General features: G+C 53.9%; 6 protein-coding genes across 6 annotated transcripts; 4 read left to right on the forward strand and 2 right to left on the reverse strand.

Annotated features, from left to right (window-relative positions):
- Positions 1 to 717: 717 nt before the first annotated feature.
- PODANS_6_3840 (uncharacterized protein) lies at positions 718 to 1431 on the forward strand (the record flags this gene model as incomplete). The annotated part of the gene is made up of 1 exon (XM_001909844.1): positions 718 to 1431. One exon carries the CDS (start codon positions 718 to 720, stop codon positions 1429 to 1431), a length of 714 nt encoding a protein of 237 aa, XP_001909879.1.
- An 814-nt stretch (positions 1432 to 2245) lies between these two features.
- PODANS_6_3850 (uncharacterized protein) lies at positions 2246 to 4165 on the forward strand (the record flags this gene model as incomplete). The annotated part of the gene is made up of 3 exons (XM_001909845.1): positions 2246 to 2332; positions 2452 to 3745; positions 3798 to 4165. The coding sequence occupies 3 exons, from the start codon at positions 2246 to 2248 to the stop codon at positions 4163 to 4165; spliced, it is 1749 nt and encodes a 582-aa protein (XP_001909880.1).
- Positions 4166 to 4798: 633 nt separating this feature from the next.
- Positions 4799 to 5827, forward strand: PODANS_6_3860 (uncharacterized protein; the record flags this gene model as incomplete). The annotated part of the gene is made up of 1 exon (XM_001909846.1): positions 4799 to 5827. The coding sequence occupies one exon, from the start codon at positions 4799 to 4801 to the stop codon at positions 5825 to 5827; it is 1029 nt and encodes a 342-aa protein (XP_001909881.1).
- Positions 5828 to 6098: 271 nt separating this feature from the next.
- Positions 6099 to 10184, reverse strand: PODANS_6_3870 (uncharacterized protein; the record flags this gene model as incomplete). Its single annotated transcript, XM_001909847.1, has 2 exons — positions 6099 to 9716; positions 9777 to 10184. 2 exons carry the CDS (start codon positions 10182 to 10184, stop codon positions 6099 to 6101), a joined length of 4026 nt encoding a protein of 1341 aa, XP_001909882.1.
- A 1035-nt stretch (positions 10185 to 11219) lies between these two features.
- PODANS_6_3880 (uncharacterized protein) lies at positions 11220 to 13458 on the reverse strand (the record flags this gene model as incomplete). Its single annotated transcript, XM_001909848.1, has 2 exons — positions 11220 to 11863; positions 11919 to 13458. The coding sequence occupies 2 exons, from the start codon at positions 13456 to 13458 to the stop codon at positions 11220 to 11222; spliced, it is 2184 nt and encodes a 727-aa protein (XP_001909883.1).
- Positions 13459 to 14436: 978 nt separating this feature from the next.
- On the forward strand, positions 14437 to 17426 carry PODANS_6_3890 (uncharacterized protein; the record flags this gene model as incomplete). Its single annotated transcript, XM_001909849.1, has 5 exons — positions 14437 to 14592; positions 14663 to 14760; positions 15063 to 16194; positions 16249 to 16894; positions 16951 to 17426. 5 exons carry the CDS (start codon positions 14437 to 14439, stop codon positions 17424 to 17426), a joined length of 2508 nt encoding a protein of 835 aa, XP_001909884.1.
- Between the last annotated feature and the right edge of the window lie 625 nt (positions 17427 to 18051).

The following is an 18051-nucleotide window of genomic DNA, read 5'->3' on the forward strand; positions in this document are numbered from 1 at the left end:
CAAGTTTTGTATGTTGTCCTAGAGCGGGGAGAAGGCGTTGCGTGGCGGTGTGGGTTGCTGCAAAAGCAGGCAACCTTCGGCCGCGCATGGCCATGGACGAGGCTAGGTATAGAGAAGGCCCTCTCTGTATAGTTCAATACAGCTCAGGTCGCAGGTTTCCACGATCATTTGCCTGCTCCATACCGTCAGCAACCCGTTGGCAGGTGATTTGGCCGAGAGAATACATACTCGTCGTACTGGCACCAATAAGGCAAAAGGCCGCAGCCGTTGTGATGCAAGAGTAGTGCTTTCGGGATGCGACGAATTTAAGCCCAAGGTGACCGGCTGGCCGACAGCTTGGTTCCACATGCGATGGTTTGGAACGCCGCCCCTGTCAGTGAGGTCATTGATGGGGTCGCTGATCGTCCCCTCAAGCCTCGGCGCCAAGCAATGCCCCGCAGCAAGATGCGCTGGGCTTCTGATTGGCAGCTTTCCAAAAAGGCTTGTCCGCTTGCCATCCCGTCTTTGGCGTTTGAGAGACGCTGAAGTGACTGGAAGGTTGCGAATCACGAGACTGATATCAGGTACCATCTTCCCGTCCCCTCCTCATGTTCCGCGTACCCCTCACTTGACGTCCTCTTCAAATGAGCCCTCACTAACCTCTGATTCAGGTTGCACGAGTCTTCATCTCCTGCACTACACTGCATCCATCTTCAGGACCTTCAACAAGAGACCATCATGGGTTGGTTCTGGACCTCGCCGTCCCCCTCACCAAAGGCTTCCGAAGCCTCTCACCACTCTGCAACTCAGCAACCACAACCTCCAGCCAGCGAAAGGAAGCCATCAACAGATGAGGAGGTCTCCAAGTTTCTCCGCGAAATCCAAGCGGCAGCCAACCCTTCTTCCTCTCACGCCGCTTCCCCTCCGTCTTCAACAGATTCAGACGCCGCCAAATCATCGTGGGTACCCAGTTGGCTTTCAGCGCCAGCGCCTGAGACACCTCCCCCACCGCCCAAAGACAAGCGCTCTGAAGCCTCTATCGCCATGTCCGAGGCTCTTCTTCCAACAACCATGTCGTGTCAGGATGCTTTTGACTATGCCTGGCATTGCCACACCCCCGGCTCCCAGGTCAACTCTGTATACCGGTACGGTGGTGTAAGACAGTGCACCGAGCTCTGGGACGACTTTTGGTTTTGCATGCGCACCAAGTCTTGGGATCCAAAGCTTCGCGCTGAAGCCATCAAAGATCATTTCCGGAAGAAGGAGGCAGCCAAGTATGGTCGAGGCCAACCAAGCTCCGAGGACATCTGGGAAAGCAGAGATAAGATGGTAGAGCCGGGAACAACGTTCAACAAATCCTTCGACCCCCCCATCAAAGACGATGCTGCCTTTGAAAGAGAGGATCAGGAGACTCGGAGGAAGATTCGCGAGTTTTACGAGAAGAAAACTTGAATGGTGGTTCCGTGTCTTATACCCCACCACACACAAGCTGCAATGTAGTAATTATTCTCATGAACATGTTCACACAGAACCAAAGTACACGTTTAAAAACTCCATCCACACCCTTGCAATTTTGAATAAAGCATGGAGACTGGGCTGGGCTCTTTCCCTGAAGTGACACAGGTGACATCGGAGCCATGCGGTCCAGAAGGAGCACTCCCGGTTTACAGGCCGCAGGCGACGGTAAATCCGACGAATGGCAGCAGGAGCCTCAGGAATCACAAGACGCCCGTCGCTGAAGCCACACACACAGACACAGCCCAGACGCAACTTCATCGCATCTCCATCACCCAAGGGATTCATTGTCCCTTCTGTCGCCGGCCCGTGTCAGTATCCATCCCGCCATCTGCTCCTGCGGCTCCCAATTGCAGGCGCGACAGTGAACAGTCCCCCCAGAAGCCAGTGAATTGAAGCGCCCGTGCGGCAAAGCTCTGCCTGCTCCTCTTGCTTCCAGTCCCCCGTCGCCCGCCGCATATCAATCTGGCATCTCTCACATCTCGCGAGAGCCATCATTTCTTATTGACTCGGCTCGTCAATCAAAATCCAGGACTCGACCTCCGTGTCAAGTCCAGCTAGGTGAGGCTCTAGCTTACTAAATTATATCCGGACCCAGGCCGAGATTAAGCTTCGGACACACAAGCCCCCCCATCGCCCGCGGGGAATCCAAAAGATCACCACTTCCGCTCGTCCAATGGAAGAGGGAAGTTACATCGATAAAGAGCAACATTAAAGCAAACAGCAATACCCAGAAAAGAGGATAGGCGCCATGGAGCCAAGACCGAGCCTCGTCGCCTTCCTCCAACGGTATCAGGATCTCGCCACTTACCAAGACTCGCACATCAATTTGATCAAGGTATGTATATGTATACACACCCTCCCCATCAAATAATGGGCACAGCAAAAGTAGATTAACCCATATTATATTGTGGGGAGGGTGATTCAACACCAGAGCAATCATTAGGCTCTTAAAAGTGGCTGCTGATACCCTCCTCACAGGATCTCTTGGTCTATGCCGAGTCGATAGAGTCAACCCTCCGAGCTGAAAATACGGAACTGGCCCAGAGAGTGCATGAACGAAACTTGGACTACGAAGATGCTACTCGATCCAGGCGTGAGCTACAGCAACGCATTCACGCCCTCGAAACGCAACTTGGAACGTCCATCTTGACCAACGAACAAATAAAAAATTCCAACTCCTATGTGGTCGTATTGATAGACGGGGACGGGCTCATTTTCAAACCGGAGCTGATCCAACAGGGTCTTGCTGGGGGCAAAAAGGCTGCTTACGCCTTGAGATCAGCAATTTTGGGCCAATGTGGCCCTCACGGCAATGAAATTGGAGTTCTCGCACAGGTCTACCTCAATCTCGCCGGCCTTAGCAAGGCGATGCGCCGAGATGGCTGTCTGGAGAATGAGAGCAACCTCAAAGATTTCACGCTCGGCTTCACACAGGCCAAGGCCACTTTTGACTTTGTCGATGTCGGCCACGGCAAAGAAAGAGCCGATAATAAGATCAAGGAAATGACAAAATGGCATCTCAGGAACCACAACTGCAAGCAAGTTATACTGGGCATATCACACGATGCAGGGTATGCCCCGTTTCTCGACGAGCTGTTCCAAGAGGATAGTGTTCAGCACCAGATCACCATCTTGGAAGGCGTACCTGGTATGTTGGCCAGTGAGCGAGCAGCAGCGAGTAAACTGTGCTCTTATACTGACCAAGTTACAATAGTGGTGCGTGAGCTGAGGGCCATCGGCGCAAATATACTGAATTTGAACAGCATCCTGTTTCGGTCTGAAAAGCTTGTTGATAGGGTGTCAGAGTCGGCTAGCTCTGAGTCATTCGGCTCACCTTTCACGCCTGTTCCTGCCACCCCGGTTGTTGAACACAACAAGCCTGCCACACCAACTACCGAGATGAAACCGGTCGTGCCGGCTGTCCCCGCCATCTCTGCTGTCCCCGCCTTCCCCGTTACTGTACCGACGCCTCCTGTCGTCAGGGCCACAGCCATGACCAGTAACAGTGTCGCAAGTATCGATAGTATAGGCAGCTCCGAGCCACAGACACCATCCTCGGCATCGGCGGCTTCAACGTCAACTCCGGCAGCCACAACTTATGCTAAAGCCATCAAGAGTGCCACCCCTCCACCGCCTCCACCGGTGATCACATTGCCTGCGCATACCAAGGCGGCTTTGCAGCAGCAGCCGTCTTCCCGGGCCTCTCACAAAACCCCAAACAAGCCAAAGCCAGTTCCTTGGAACCCAGGTATGATATATCCTTCTGGCTTATACACGTATACTGACGACTATGCCGATAGGACCTCGCGGTCTTGATCCCCCTCTTCAGGTCTCGCAGTCTGCGCTGGACAACCTCAAGAAGAGGAAAGACAGCAACAAGCTGTGCAACAATCATTACCTCCGCGGCCCCTGTTCCAAGGGCGATTCATGCAACTTCGAACACAATTACAAGCCCACCAAAGAGGAGTTGGTGGCCATTGCGTTCCTGACAAGGCTGAACCCGTGCTCCGGGGGCCAAGAGTGCGATGTGGACGATTGCATCTATGGCCATCACTGCCCAAGCGTTATCAACGGCGCCTGCACACATCCTTATTGCAAGTTCGACAAGGAGGATCACCCCCCTGGAACGAAGATTAAGGCTCATCACAAGGGGAGCCACGATCGCTAGGTTAGCACATGGGTCCCAAAAACCAGGGTGCAAATCGAACACCAACACTACTCACTTAACGGCAAGATAACCGCCTTTCTCTTGCCCGGAAAAATCAACAAAAAACTTTCCAGTACTCCAAGGCCGTGAGGAGTCTATGTTCCAAATAGAATTCAACAGAAATCAAGATTGGTGGTAATATGGCTGTTTGAAGTGGTGTGACCACAGCTGTTTTTTGTCACTTGCTTTCTGGGACCTACGTGATTAGGTTCACGTGCACTCGTGGGCGCTTGATTGAGTTCTTTATAAAGCAAATTGCAAGGATGTGTGTGGATGGGGAGCCTCTAGACGTGTACTTTGGTTCTGTGTGAACATTTCCATGAGAATAATTACTACACTCTTTGAAACCGAAAATACCTGTTTGCATTGCAGCTGGTGTGTAGTGGACACGTCGTGGACAAAATAACTGGGACTGCAAAACACTTGAACCAGGCCTCGAAATATAGTTGAGAGGCTTCAAAAGATGGATAATAGAAGAGTTCTTAAAGGATAGTCAAGAGGCCTTGAGCACCACCAGATGGACCCCACCCATCACTCGTCCCACGAGAAGCTCAGACCACACCTTAATTACAGCCTCCAAGCGAAAACCCCACTATGAACGACAAGCTCCAAGTTGTTCCACATCCTCCCCATCACCCTCGCAAAATCACCACCTTCCTCACCACCATCATCACTACCACCAACAAAACCGCTAAGATGTCCCACCCCCGCGTAGAAGAGGTATCCGACTCGGAAGATGACGTTCAAATGTCGGACCCCTCCGAAGACGACATCGACGACTTTGTCGAATCAGACATCATCCGCACCCGTCAAGCAGCCCCTTCCAGACCAACCCCCCCTCCTCAGCAACAACCCCCACCCCAATTCCGCCAGCCACAACAGCCTCCCGCCTACCCCCAGATGCAAACAACAACCGACGCAACCCCGTACGCATCCTACCTCTGCCTGTACCCAATCTACTTCTCCAGCCTGCACACCCGCGCCCAAGGCCGCCGCGTCTCCGCCGCCGCCGCCGTCCCCAACCCGCTAGCCACCGAGATCCTGGCCGCCTGCGCGAACCTCAACATCCCCACCGTCTTCGAAGCAGGCAAACTCCACCCCAAGGACTGGGCCAACCCGGGCAGGGTCAAGGTCTCCCTCGCGAACCAGACCCGCGTCAAGAACAAGCATCACTTGTTCCTGCTCGTGGCTCAGCACCTAAAGAGTCATCCCATCACCGATGCCTCCCCTGCGCTGAGGGTCCACGTCCGCGGCGCGCCGCCTCCTCCCGAACTCAAGCCTGGGGAGCAATGGCCCAGACCTGCTGTGCCCAGAGGCTGGAAGATGTCGGAACTGTTGCCTCACTACAGCCCCGCCATGACTGGTGGCGGAGTCAGCGAGAACTTTTTGAAGGATATGATGAGCCAGATGGGTGGTGCTGGTGGTGCGGGAGGACTGCCGGGTATGTTGGGCGGTGGAGGAGGAGGACCCGGTGGGATGGATATGGCTAGCCTGATGCAGGCTGCTCAGTCGATGGGTATGGGCGGCATGGGCGGAATGGGTGGTCTGGGTGGTCTTGGAGGTGGTTCTTCACCCGGGCCGAGTTCGAGCGCTGGTGGGAAGGCAAAGAAGGGAAAGAAATGATTAAATTCATCATGTGAGAACACCGAGAGTCGGGAAAGACGATACAAAGGAATGCCGGGATGAAATGTGTCTAGGTTTAGAATTATTATGATACCAACTTGGGGGTATGGACTTCCTGTACTACGATCAGAAGATCCAGCACCCCGCCCAATTACCTTTTACATGGACCGGTTCATCCTCCTGAAGCAAAAGTGAACAAACAACAATAACGCTTCACATTTACAGGGTATATATCTCGAAAAGCATACATGCACTCCACCGTTGATTACTTTTACACCCCAGCTGTCACCATCCTTCCCTGCAGCCCTTCCCACTCTCTCGAGCCAAAAACTTGCACCTCTCCCCCATAATGATGTTTCTTCCCCCCAGGAAGTCTAATCTGCAGTTTCGCAGCCGCGCTGACGACCCCCTTCTTCTCCTTGACCTCTTCTCGATTGTGCTCCACCGCGTTCAGCAACCTCGCATTCTTGATCACGGCCCCCTCCCAACCCTTCCAGACAGCCCAATCTTCCTCTTGTTTAGCAGCCCAAAACTGCGGTGTGCTCTTCGCCGGCTTCCACCCGCCCTGCGCAACAACCTTCTTGTCCAGCATGCTCAAATCATAGACCTTCGCCTCGGTCACCATCTTGACCAGTTCACCGAGAACGGCCTTGCTCTCTGCCTTGACCATGTTCCTCCTCTGCTTCTCCGCCGGAACTGCCTTCTTGAGAAGTGGCTCGGCCAGCCAGTCGTAGCTAGCCTGCTCTTTGACTCTTGCCCTCCTGTTGTCCTCCCGGAGGTACCTCACTGCCGACTGCAAGCCCAGAATCTCATTTTTGAGCGCGTCCATCTCCCTTGCCGTCGCCACCGCTCTTTCTTGGTTAGCCTTGGCCCCCTCTTCGCCGCCAGCCGTAGAAATAACGCGACTGTTGGATGCGATCTGCTTCCACTTGTCACGCTCCGACTCCAAAGCCTTGAGCTCGCGATCTTGCTTCTTGATGTTGTCCGCTAGAGCCGCGGCTTCGGATTTGGCAATCTCGAGGTGGGAATCGAGCTCGGTGACGCGCTTGGCTTTGGCGTTCGCATCACGCATGCGGGATTCAAGCGTTTCAATCTTGACCTGGGCTGTCGATAAGTTTTCTTCCCGGATGGCGATGGCACGGCGCGCATCGTTGATGTCGTCCTTGAGACGTCGAAGTTCTTCCTCGGCATCCACTGGGATCTTCTTGAGGGCCTTGATCTCCTGTGCGCGCAGGAGCCATGGAGGCTGGCTGCGCTCGAATTCTTGAGTTTGGGCCAGGTCGGTGGAGAGAGCGGCCAGATCCGAGATTTGAGAGGTGGTCTGGCGGAGCTTGTTGAGGTAGGTAGAGAACAAATCGGCTTCGTTAGTGCCGAATGAGTTGATGGAAGTCTGCGAGATGCAGTTTTGGATCTCCACGTAGGTGTACGGTTCTGTCCTGCCCTCCTCGAGCACGAGCTGATGAAGGTCCAAACCAATTCTGCGGGCCATCTCGGAAAGCTCTTGGGTGGCCGCCTCGCACTGCTCAAAAGCTTCCATGGTATCCGGCGTAAGGGATAGATGCCTGGTCTTGAGCTCCTCGAGAGAGCGAACTGTCTTGCCTGCAATGACCTTGGCGCCGCGCGTCTGTGTAATGACGCCCTCGGCCTTCTTTGCGAAATATTGCTCCAGCTCGTTCTCCTCGTCGCTTGGTGGAACGACTCGCTGAACCATGGCACGCATGGTCGTGAAGGTGGCCGCAGCAGATTCCAGATGGCTTTGCATGAGAAGCGCCTTCATGTGAATATCATCGGCGAAGCTCTCCAGGTCGTTGGAGATGTGCACCTCGCCCAGATGCATCATGAGAGCAATTGTCCGCTGGAGCTCGGCAGAGCACTGCTTCTCCTTCAAGTCGTCACGCCTCAAGCCGTCGATCCAACCATTAAGAGCTCTCTCGACAGGCTCCAGTTCGTACAACGCACCTTCGTACTTGGCGAACTGCTCCAGAGAGCAGTGGCTGATGGAATTGACAAAACGATCGCACATGGCAGACACCCATGTGAGCTTGTCGATGGCACCGCAACCCTCAAATACGTCGTCTTCGTGTCCGGGGTGCGCCTGGCCATTCACACGCTCCTTGATGAAGCCATTCAGCAAGTTGGCCTTGAACGCCAGTCTCTTGAAGCGCAACAGGGCCAGAACAGAATCCCTATCCAACTGATAGCTGTCGGGCAAAAACAGCTTGACAATCTCGAGGTGCTGCTCCGCCTCTTGGGCCTCCATCCTCCTCAGCTCAAGGTCAATTGTCTTCACCTGAGCCTTGGCCGCCGAAATTTGCAGCTTCATGTTCAAGTCCATCATAGCCCTAGAGCGATTGTTAAGCTGCTCGGACTCGTTCTCCGTCACCGCATGGGAGGCCCTCATATCCTCCAAATCATTTTGCAAGCTCGTGACCAGTTCCCTGAACCGCGAAAGTGTATACTCCATATCCTCCATCGACTCCCGCTGTACGTTGGCCTGCCTCATTTGCTCAGAAATAATGGCATCCTTCAAGTCCAGCTCCTCCTGCATCTCCTTTTCGTTCTGTACATGATTGATCTCCAGCTCGTCGTTGATCTCCTTCAAACTCTCCAGGTCATCAATGACGGCCCGCAACTCCTTGATCTCCTCTGCTTGATTCATATTTTCCTCAGTAATCTTCTCGATCAGGTCCTCTGCTCCTAGCGCATTGTTCAGCTGCTCCCTCAGATCCTCCACCGCCACCTCGGCCTGGGCCAACTTTTCCTTCGTCGCGGCGAATTGCTCCTTCATCGTCTCAAACTCCCTCAGATCCTCCTCCAGCCCCTTGATTTGATCCTTGAGTTCCTCCTCTTGCTCCTGCGAAAGGTCCCTCAGCCTGATCAGTGCCTCCTTGAGCCGTTCATTGTTTCTCTCCATTTGCAACCACCCGGTGCTCGCCCGTTCCTCGGTCGACATCCCCTTTGTGAATTCGGCGTTTTCCTCCCGGAGAATCTCCACCTCGAGCTCCAGCTCTTCGCTTTTCTGCTTCAGTGCTTCCAGTTCCACCTTGAGCACCTCGGCCGTCTCCTCCGCCATCTCCCGATCCAGCGTTGCCAGCTCAAGCGCGCTTTCATGGCTCTCTTGCATCTCCTCGACTGCATAAAACCTTGTTTCTGCCTCCTTGAGCTGTTTCCTCAAATCCGCAATCTCTTGCTGCTGAGGCTGGTATTTGATCTGTAACGTCTGAATAATTCTCTCAAACTTATCCCTCTCCCCCTTGATTTTCTCCAAGTTGTTCAACTTTTCTCTGTCTTCGATCCGTTTCTTCTCCAGCACGCGCAGTTTGGCCTTGAGATCTTCAATCTCCTTCTGTGCAGCGGCTGTGCTGGGCGCATTTCGTGACGATACAGAAGCAGTGGCAATGGGTGATTTTGCTGCCCCTCCACCTGCCGGTGGTAGGGACGTCGTGGCGAGCTTCTCCAGCGCTGCCGTTCGGACTTGGACGGGGCTGGTGGGTTGAGGGGATAATATCTCGTCATCGCTGCTTTTGCGGGATTCGGCGCGGGAAGTCTTGTTGACGCTCGAAACGGACGAGGCGGAGCTCTGCCTCGCGCCAGGAACACGAGTTGATGCCGGTCTCGATCCGACTCCGGTGGCAAGTCCACCTCTGGTGCTGAGTGTGCGCGGAGGAGCACTACTCTGTCTTGGGGTTGAAGAAGCTGTCGAGACCTGGCGGGTTTGTCTGGGCACGGGCGGCGGTGCCATAGAGGGCCTGCTGGTGGCAGAAGCAGGTCGAGGTCTGACGGCCAAGGCGCCGGGTTTGACATTGGCATTGGAGGGTGTGACAGTTCGCGATGGTGCCGCGCTGGTTGGGGAGCGATTAAGCTGCTTCGTGGGTGATTTCGTGGGACTCTACACGGACCGAATTAGCTTTCCAGGCCCCTGACGCATAGTACACAGAGCAGAACCCACCCTCACACTGCCCCTTCTAGGTACTGGACTCGGGCTGGGTGCATTCAAGCCCATTCGTTTTCCCAGACTCGGATCACTGGTAGAGGACGAGGCCCCCTTGTTGGAGCTGTTGGAGAACAGGCTGCTTGGGCGAGATCCTTTTTTGGCGCCGGCTGGCTTGGGTGGCTGTGATGGAACAGGAGCAGGAGCCGTGACGGTGACTGTGACGGGCCTTACGAACATGCCATATCCCATGGCACATTCGAAATAGCGCTCTCCCTGAACCATGCCATCATTCTTTCCGGATCCATCGTCGAGCTCGACACCAACCCATTCGCCCACGGCGAAGTGTGTTTGGCCAACATATCGAATAGTTCCAGTGCGGCCGTCGCTCAGCTGTATTTTCTGCCCAACCGCTAAATCGGACATGATGACCTGGGATCACCGGTGATCTTTCATGTCATGCCTTTGGTGGGGAGCGTAAAATGGTGGCCGTTGTCGTTTGCTGTCAAATGTTTTGTGTGGTCAAACGGGACCGTGTTGAATGCACGTCAATGCCGTCGACGCGATGGGGCCAACCGCTCCTGAGCTCCACAGCCTAATGTGGGGAGCTCTTGGCACACTGTCGTGCCTGGAAAACTGGGTTGGGGTTGTTGTTGTTGATCGAAACAGGGTTAGGGTTATTCCTTCGGCCTTCACATCAGCATCTCAACCAAAGAATTGCTTTTCTACAGTAGTGGTCGTGGTTTGCAAACTTGGGAAATATTAAGGCATGCTAAAACGAATATGGAACAGAACTGCACTTGAATTCCCGCACAAGCACAGGAAAACTCTAGTCATGTTGGTATGAAAAAAAACGTCATCAACATTTCAAGCTGGAGTCATACATGAACGATTTGCATCAGCTTTTGAATTCTTCTGTTGTGCTAGCTCCCTTTCCGAGCTTCATCTGTGGGGAATAGGCCGCGCGCATGATACCTTGCTCTCTCCCCGACCAAACCCATCCTATCATCCATCCTCTGCCCGCCCGAGAATCTCTACCCTTTCCTTGCCTGACCCGCACCAACGAGAAATATACAAACCCACACCCCCTGCTCCGTGTGTGAAGAACGCCTGGCTAGTGTGATATAAGTGCCGAAAAGGACAAATTACAATAAACGATAAACAAATTGTAGGGTGAAAAGAAAAGGTAAACGCCAGCGGGGTGGAGGGGGTGTAAGAAAGAGAGAAGGATCCCACCATTTTATCGTCTTGTATGAGTGAAACGAAATAAAGCTTTTGTTTTCCCGGCTCCTCGCTCCCTACTCCAAGTTCCCATACATGAATTGAAAATAAAATCAACAACTCATAACGGACGGCATTCGCAAAGGTAAAGTATCTTTCCCCTTTCTTTCTCGCTACTCATCCCTGGGTATCGCTTGAACACAGGCCGTCGAGGGTACGATATGTCGTGGTCTCGTATCTCTATCGGGGCGTCGAGGAATCCAGTTTGACATAGGCCTCCTGGACAGCCTTGATGTCGCGACCATCCATCTCCAAGACCGTAACCCAGTCTCGAAGCTGGATACTTTTGCCTTTCTCCTTGTCCTCCCGCCAGGTGCCCAGACGGGGAGCCTTGCCATCCTGGGTCAGTGTGGCCTTCTCCGGCTGTGCTTTACTGCCAGCTGCTGAACCAGGGGTGCCTGGTTCTTGGCCACCGGTCGCTCGGGGTGTGCTTGGGCCACTACCAGACGTCATCCAGCTGTATTCCTTCTTCTTTTTCTTCCCAAAACTGCCCATCAAAGCGCTCAGGGTCTGGTTCGCATTGGCAGTGCTGGATGCCTCGGATAGTCTGGCGGCTGCCGCACCCTTCTTTAGTTCCTTTTTGGAAGGCGCTTTGGCGGCCTCGCCGTCGGGTGCGACTGAACCAGGTGTACCAGGAACGATGGAACCTGCGCGAGATCCAGTCTGGGCTGCATCTGGGTTTAACCGCTTTTGCCGCTTGCGAAGCCGAGCTTCTTCCAGATCTCGCTCAGACGTGGCATTCTGTCTCACAGCGGCGTTGAGGTCCTTGACCACCTTGGCACTCTTGGATGGCACTGGGGCGGTACTGACTGCTTCAAAGGAGCCTGCAGGGATAGGTTAGCAGGGTATACTGCACACGCCAAATCATGTTTTTCATACGCTTGCGGGGGTTGCCGTTGGCCGTGTCGGCGGGAAGGGAATCAAGACCGGTTCGTAAAGGTACGGCAACATCAGCCCACTCTTGGGGGATCTCGCCATGAGAAGTTGTCTGCCGAATATTGGCGATGCCATTGGCTTCCTCGAGGAGCTCTCTCAGACGGTGCTTTGTGGCGATCGACAAGAGTGCAAGTTGATCGACCAAATAAGCATCATGAGGGATAAAACACCCCTTTGTAGAGACAACCATGCCATCAGGGCCGTGTCTGGATGTCACTGTCACCTTAGGCTGAGGAAACTCTTGGGGAGTCCGCATTTTACCCATGGTTTGCTGCTGGTTCTTGAGCTCCATATTGAGTGTGAGCCCATGCTCCTTCGCAATTTTGTCCGCGCGATAATGCAGGTTAGGGACGATCAAGAAAGGGTTCCTGAGCTCATTGCTTCGGGTAACAGCCAATCTTTGGGCTGCCTCGTCCCAGGCTCGCTTGGCAGCCTCGGCTTCAAACTGCTCCTGACTGAGCCCGGTGGCCTCAGCTGGTTGATTCGCTGAACCAGCACCATAAAATGAGCCCTTGTTGCCTGGCGCGTTGGCTGGCAGGCCGGTTCTTGCCTCCTGAGCAAACGAACCACCATACAGCTCCGCTAGGTATTGTTCCTCGGCCCTCAAATCCACGCCTGTTCCAGCGAGAGCATCGCTCACGTCATATTCGTACTCCTTCGTAGTAACCGGCTTCGATGGAGGCAACATGGCACCCGGAGTGGAGGGAGGGGGACCAATCGGTGCCATTGTGGCATTGGTATACTGTTGCTGTGGAGCTTGCTGGACGGGTTGAGGCTGTATTGGTTGCTGAACCGACTGCGTATGTTGGGGCTGCATCGGCTGTTGGTACTGCTGGCCCTGCTGATACTGCGGAGCCGGCACCTGCTGTTGCGGGTGCGCCTGTCCATGCTGCTGTTGGGTTGGCTGCACCTGCCCAAGCTGCTGGGCCTGCGGAACTTGGTGCTGCTGTTGCTGATATTGCGGAGCCTGATGTTGTTGAGGCTGCGGGGTGTGGGGGAGACTCGGGGTAAGAGGGGTTGTCGGTGTTGGGGTGGCAGTCATCGAGGGTCGGGCTTCAGGCAATGTCAAGCCTGGTTGTTGAGCCGGGGAAGCGGCAGAATGTCCATTCACACCATACTGAGAGGCATACGACGGCGCATTGGGAACCGGAGTGGGCATGTTGGTGTAGTTCGGAGATGTAACAGTGTTCGGAGATGCAACGGCTGCCTGTGGACTCATAGCATACGTCGGCGTACCGTATTGCGACTGTGGTTGCGACGGGGTCTCGACCGATGTTCGGGGTCTCTTATTCGGCGGAATCGAGTACTGAGGCTGTGGAGTGTTGGCAGGCGAAGCCGACTGCTGGGGAGGAGAGTAATGTTGTTGCTGCGGCGGTCTTTCCTGCTGCTGTTGCGGCATCTGCATTTGCTGCATTTGCTGCATGTGAGGCGAGACCTGAGGAGGGTGAGACACCTGGGGTGCCTGGGGTTGTGGTTGCGCCATCTTTGAAAAGAGCGAAATCGATAATTCGACTTTGCCTGGTGAGCTTGGAAGTGTGGTCGAAGCGGTTGACTGTCGGAAGTTCTGACAAGAAAAAGTCGAAGTCGCGTTCGATGTACCCAACAATTCTGGTAACTTCACGGTCGGGAGCAGAAGCTATCGCGATTGTGGGAAACTAAATGAGGGTTGGTCGCCTGTATAGAGAGAGGGCAGGAAAAAGGCGGGACTGCTCTAGGTGCGGTGGGAAAAGCAGAGGGTCGAAAGAGGGCCTCGATCTTTGGTAGAAAGTAGAAGCTCCTTCAGACCCGAGCAGGCGCACCTGCGTAGCCGGCCAAAGCACCCTGCCCGGTACCCATCCGACACTCGCTCTGCAATGGGCAAAAGTCGATCAATCGGTTCTCTGATGATTCCTGCTCGTGGTCCGCTGGATTTGGGAGTTGCGCAATCGATTGGGAAGCGGCGCGGGCTGTTGTCGTCGTGAATCGCCTGGAAGGATGTCAAGATTTGAAAGCAGAGCTAACGCCTCACCTCCGAGTCTGTCGCGTCCAGCCAGGTCACGTGGTTACCACCCAGATAAAGTGCCAGACCGTGGCCCCACGAGGCCCGTGCACCTGCTTCACCTTAAGCTTGGGCCACCCCACCGCCTTTTGGTAGAGCAGCTGGCAGCTGCCTCACTGAGCCGCATCGCGCCGGCAGATCTTACAGTATTCAACCTTTTATCTTTGGTCTTATTCAACGACAACAACCACCTGATCACCAGCAACTTTGAATAGCCCAGTCGCCATCTTCGCAGCAATACCTATACACTTCGACTTTGCGGGAATATTGCCTCTTGTATTGCTGCCAATTTTTTCACAAAGTTGCTGCAACACATCCACCTCCCTGCTCTCGATATAATTCTTGCAAGCAGTTTTACAAGAGACGTGGGTTCCTGAAACAACTAACAAGATATTCGATCACGTACACTTATCACCTCCCGCAATGGCCTCCAAGCGCAAAGCTGCCGCCATGGCCTCGGCTACTGTAACCGAGGAGCCTGTTGACCCCAGTGACGAGCTGATGTTTCTCTGTCTTGGAGGAGGTAATGAAGTTGGCCGTTCATGTCATATCATTCAATACAAGGGAAAGACAGTCATGGTATGTGCTGAGATGAGGTCAGCGCTCTTCTTATCCTGTCTTAGCTGCTAATGTTTTGTTTGTCATCTAGCTTGATGCCGGCCAACATCCCGCCTATGATGGGCTTGCAGCCCTTCCGTTCTTTGACGACTTTGACCTGAGCACTGTAGATGTGCTTCTCATCAGCCAGTAAGTTGCCCTCTCCGAGTCTAATAGCCCCCTTGGCGAAACAAGAGTAGCATGGTGTTGGCTTGGGACAACAATGGGTGGAGGTAGACTTGTAATGAGTCGCCGTGTCACTGTCACTCTGTCACTCTTTTCAGCATCATGTACCGTCCATCAGCAACATCATCTCTCCATATGTATTCATATATCAAATACAAGATCTTGTCGCCATTACCACCCCCTGCCTTCATCGTTTCATGCCACCGTCCCCTGTGAAGCTTCTCTTAAATCATCATGAGAACACACACCCTGACTGACTGAAATAGTTTCCATATCGATCATGCTGCCTCATTACCCTATGTCTTGGCAAAGACAAACTTCCGCGGTCGTGTGTTCATGACACATCCCACTAAGGCTATCTACAAGTGGTTGATCCAAGACAGCGTCAGAGTCGGCAACACATCGTCCAACCCAACAACGCAGCTGGTCTACACAGAACAAGACCACTTGAACACATTTCCCCAGATCGAAGCCATCGACTATCATACAACACACACCATCTCGGGCATTCGGGTGACGCCATACCCAGCCGGCCATGTGCTCGGCGCAGCCATGTTTCTTATTGAGATTGCAGGTTTGAACATCTTCTTCACCGGCGATTACTCCCGCGAGCAAGATCGTCACTTGGTATCAGCCCAAGTGCCAAGAGGCGTGAAGATCGATGTCTTGATCACCGAGTCAACATACGGCATTGCCTCCCACGTCCCACGTTTGGAGAGAGAACAGGCCCTCATGAAGTCCATCACAGGCATTCTCAACAGGGGTGGCCGTGTTCTGATGCCCGTTTTTGCCCTCGGCAGAGCCCAGGAGCTTCTTCTTATTCTAGATGAATACTGGGGCAAGCATGCCGAGTATCAAAAGTACCCAATCTACTACGCCAGCAACCTCGCCAGGAAGTGTATGCTGGTGTACCAAACATATGTTGGTGCGATGAACGACAACATCAAGCGTCTGTTCCGGGAGCGCATGGCTGAGGCTGAGGCGTCTGGTGATGGTGCCGGTAAGGGTGGGCCGTGGGACTTCAAGTTCATCCGCTCGCTCAAGAGCATTGATAGGTTTGAGGATGTGGGCGGGTGCGTGATGCTTGCCAGTCCCGGTATGCTGCAGAACGGTGTCAGCAGGGAGCTTCTTGAGCGGTGGGCTCCCAGCGAGAAGAACGGTGTTATCATCACCGGTTATAGCGTGGAGGGCACGATGGCCAAGCAGATCATGCAGGAGCCCGAACACATTCAAGCCGTCATGTCGCGGAATACCGGTGGAGGCAGGCGAGGCCCTGGAAGAGACGCCGAGAAGGTTTTGATTCCGAGGCGTTGCACCGTCCAGGAGTACTCTTTTGCCGCCCATGTCGACGGCACCGAGAACAGAGAGTTTATTGAGGAGGTTGCGGCACCCGTAGTGGTCAGTTCCTTTTGCATTTTTTCATTTGACGAGTTTTCCTAACATGACAATCAGATTCTTGTCCACGGCGAGGTTCACAATATGATGCGTCTGAAATCCAAACTGCTCTCTCTAAACGCGAACAAGACAAGCAAGGTCAAGGTTTTCAGCCCCAAGAACTGCGAGGAGCTCCGCATTCCATTCAAGACCGACAAGACTGCCAAGGTTGTCGGCAAGCTTGCGTCGATCCTACAGCCTCTGAGCTCCCCCGAGGAGCCCCAGCTCATCACCGGTGTTCTCGTCCAGAACGACTTCAAGATGTCATTGATGGCGCCTGAAGATCTCCGCGAATTCGCTGGTCTTACCACCACAACCATCTCTTGCAAGCAGCGCATGAGGCTCAGTGCCGCGGGCGTCGACTTGATCAAGTGGGGCCTGGAAGGAACATTTGGTACCATTGAAGAGCTCCCAATCTCGAAGAAGCTGTCTTCAAATGGAGAAGACCACGACATGAATGGCTCTGGACAGGAGGTGGCCGACGAGGAGCTTTCCGTCGACGAAGTACTCGCTGCCTATCTCGTCATGGGCGTAATCACGGTTCGCCACCGGTCCAACGGCGAGGTCGAAATTGAGTGGGAAGGAAACATGCTCAACGATGGTATCGCAGATGCGGTAATGGCCGTCTTGCTAGCCATCGAATCCTCCCCAGCAGCAGTAAAACGTAAGTGTTTAGTTCGCGCCCCTTTTCTTGTTTATCTATACTAACGTAAAAACCAGGCTCTGCCTCCAAAAACCCACATTCCCACTCTCACTCGTTCAATCTCCCCGTGCGGAACCTGCACTCTAACCTCTCCGCTACCGAACGCCTCGAGCGCCTCATGCTCTTTCTCGAGGCCCAGTTCGGGGCAGACAACGTCTCCCCCATCGCCGAGCCCAAACTGTCCCCTGTTCCCCCTCCCCAGCCAAAGATCAAATCTTCCGAGGGTGACGACGAAGAAGCAGACGCCAGCATGGACGTCTCCGAGGACGAGGAGCATGGAGCTACGCAGCTGGCCCAGAGAAGAGAGGCCGAGCTGGCGAGGCTGCACAAACTGGGCATTCCCGTGCCAGGGATCAACATCAGGGTGGACAAGATGGAGGCCAAGGTTTGGCTGGAGGGTCTGGAGATTGAGTGTGGCAACAAGGTGTTTGGAGATCGGGTGAGGGCCGTGGTGGAGAGGGCCGTTGAGGTTACTGCGCCTCTATGGGGGTAAACGTCTCCACACAAAATATGACGGGTTGGTGCAACAGAAGGCGTTATTTAGGATTATCGGTTTTCTCAATGGCTAAAACAATGACTGCCTGGAATGGGGTGAGGTTGTGTACTAATTGGAGAGTGTTTATTGGCGTTGTTGGCAGACCTCTGCGCTACAAAATATGATGATAACCATCCTTACTTAGAAGAGAATATGCTACAGGTGTGAGATATGCAACCCAACCTGGAAGGAAGATGTCACCACATGACCCCTGAAGCGGCCCAGAAAACATATGAAGAAAAGCTTATTTCCACGTTCTGTGGCTCCCCAATTCCTACATATTACCAGGGGTTGGGTCAACAAGCCTCTGGAACACGTATCTACGTATCTACCTACCTTGTCGGCTGCCTTGATGGTGCATGGATGAGTGCGAGTCTGAGTGTATGGCCAGCAGGCATTTTTCCCGTCCTGGGAATGGAAAAGGGTGGGGGTGTGTAAGCGGGTGGTCTCAATCCTGCAGCCTCAAAACATAAAAACGTGGGGTTTGTCTTCTGACCTCGTGCATCGGGAAACAGATTACAGCTTGAATCCAGTAATATCTCTCGCCCTCTGACCTCTCTTATCTCTACAGATGAACGGGGCA

This window comes from Podospora anserina, chromosome 6 (assembly GCF_000226545.1).
Source record: "Podospora anserina S mat+ genomic DNA chromosome 6, supercontig 2".
Classification (NCBI taxonomy): Eukaryota; Fungi; Ascomycota; class Sordariomycetes; order Sordariales; family Podosporaceae; genus Podospora; species Podospora anserina.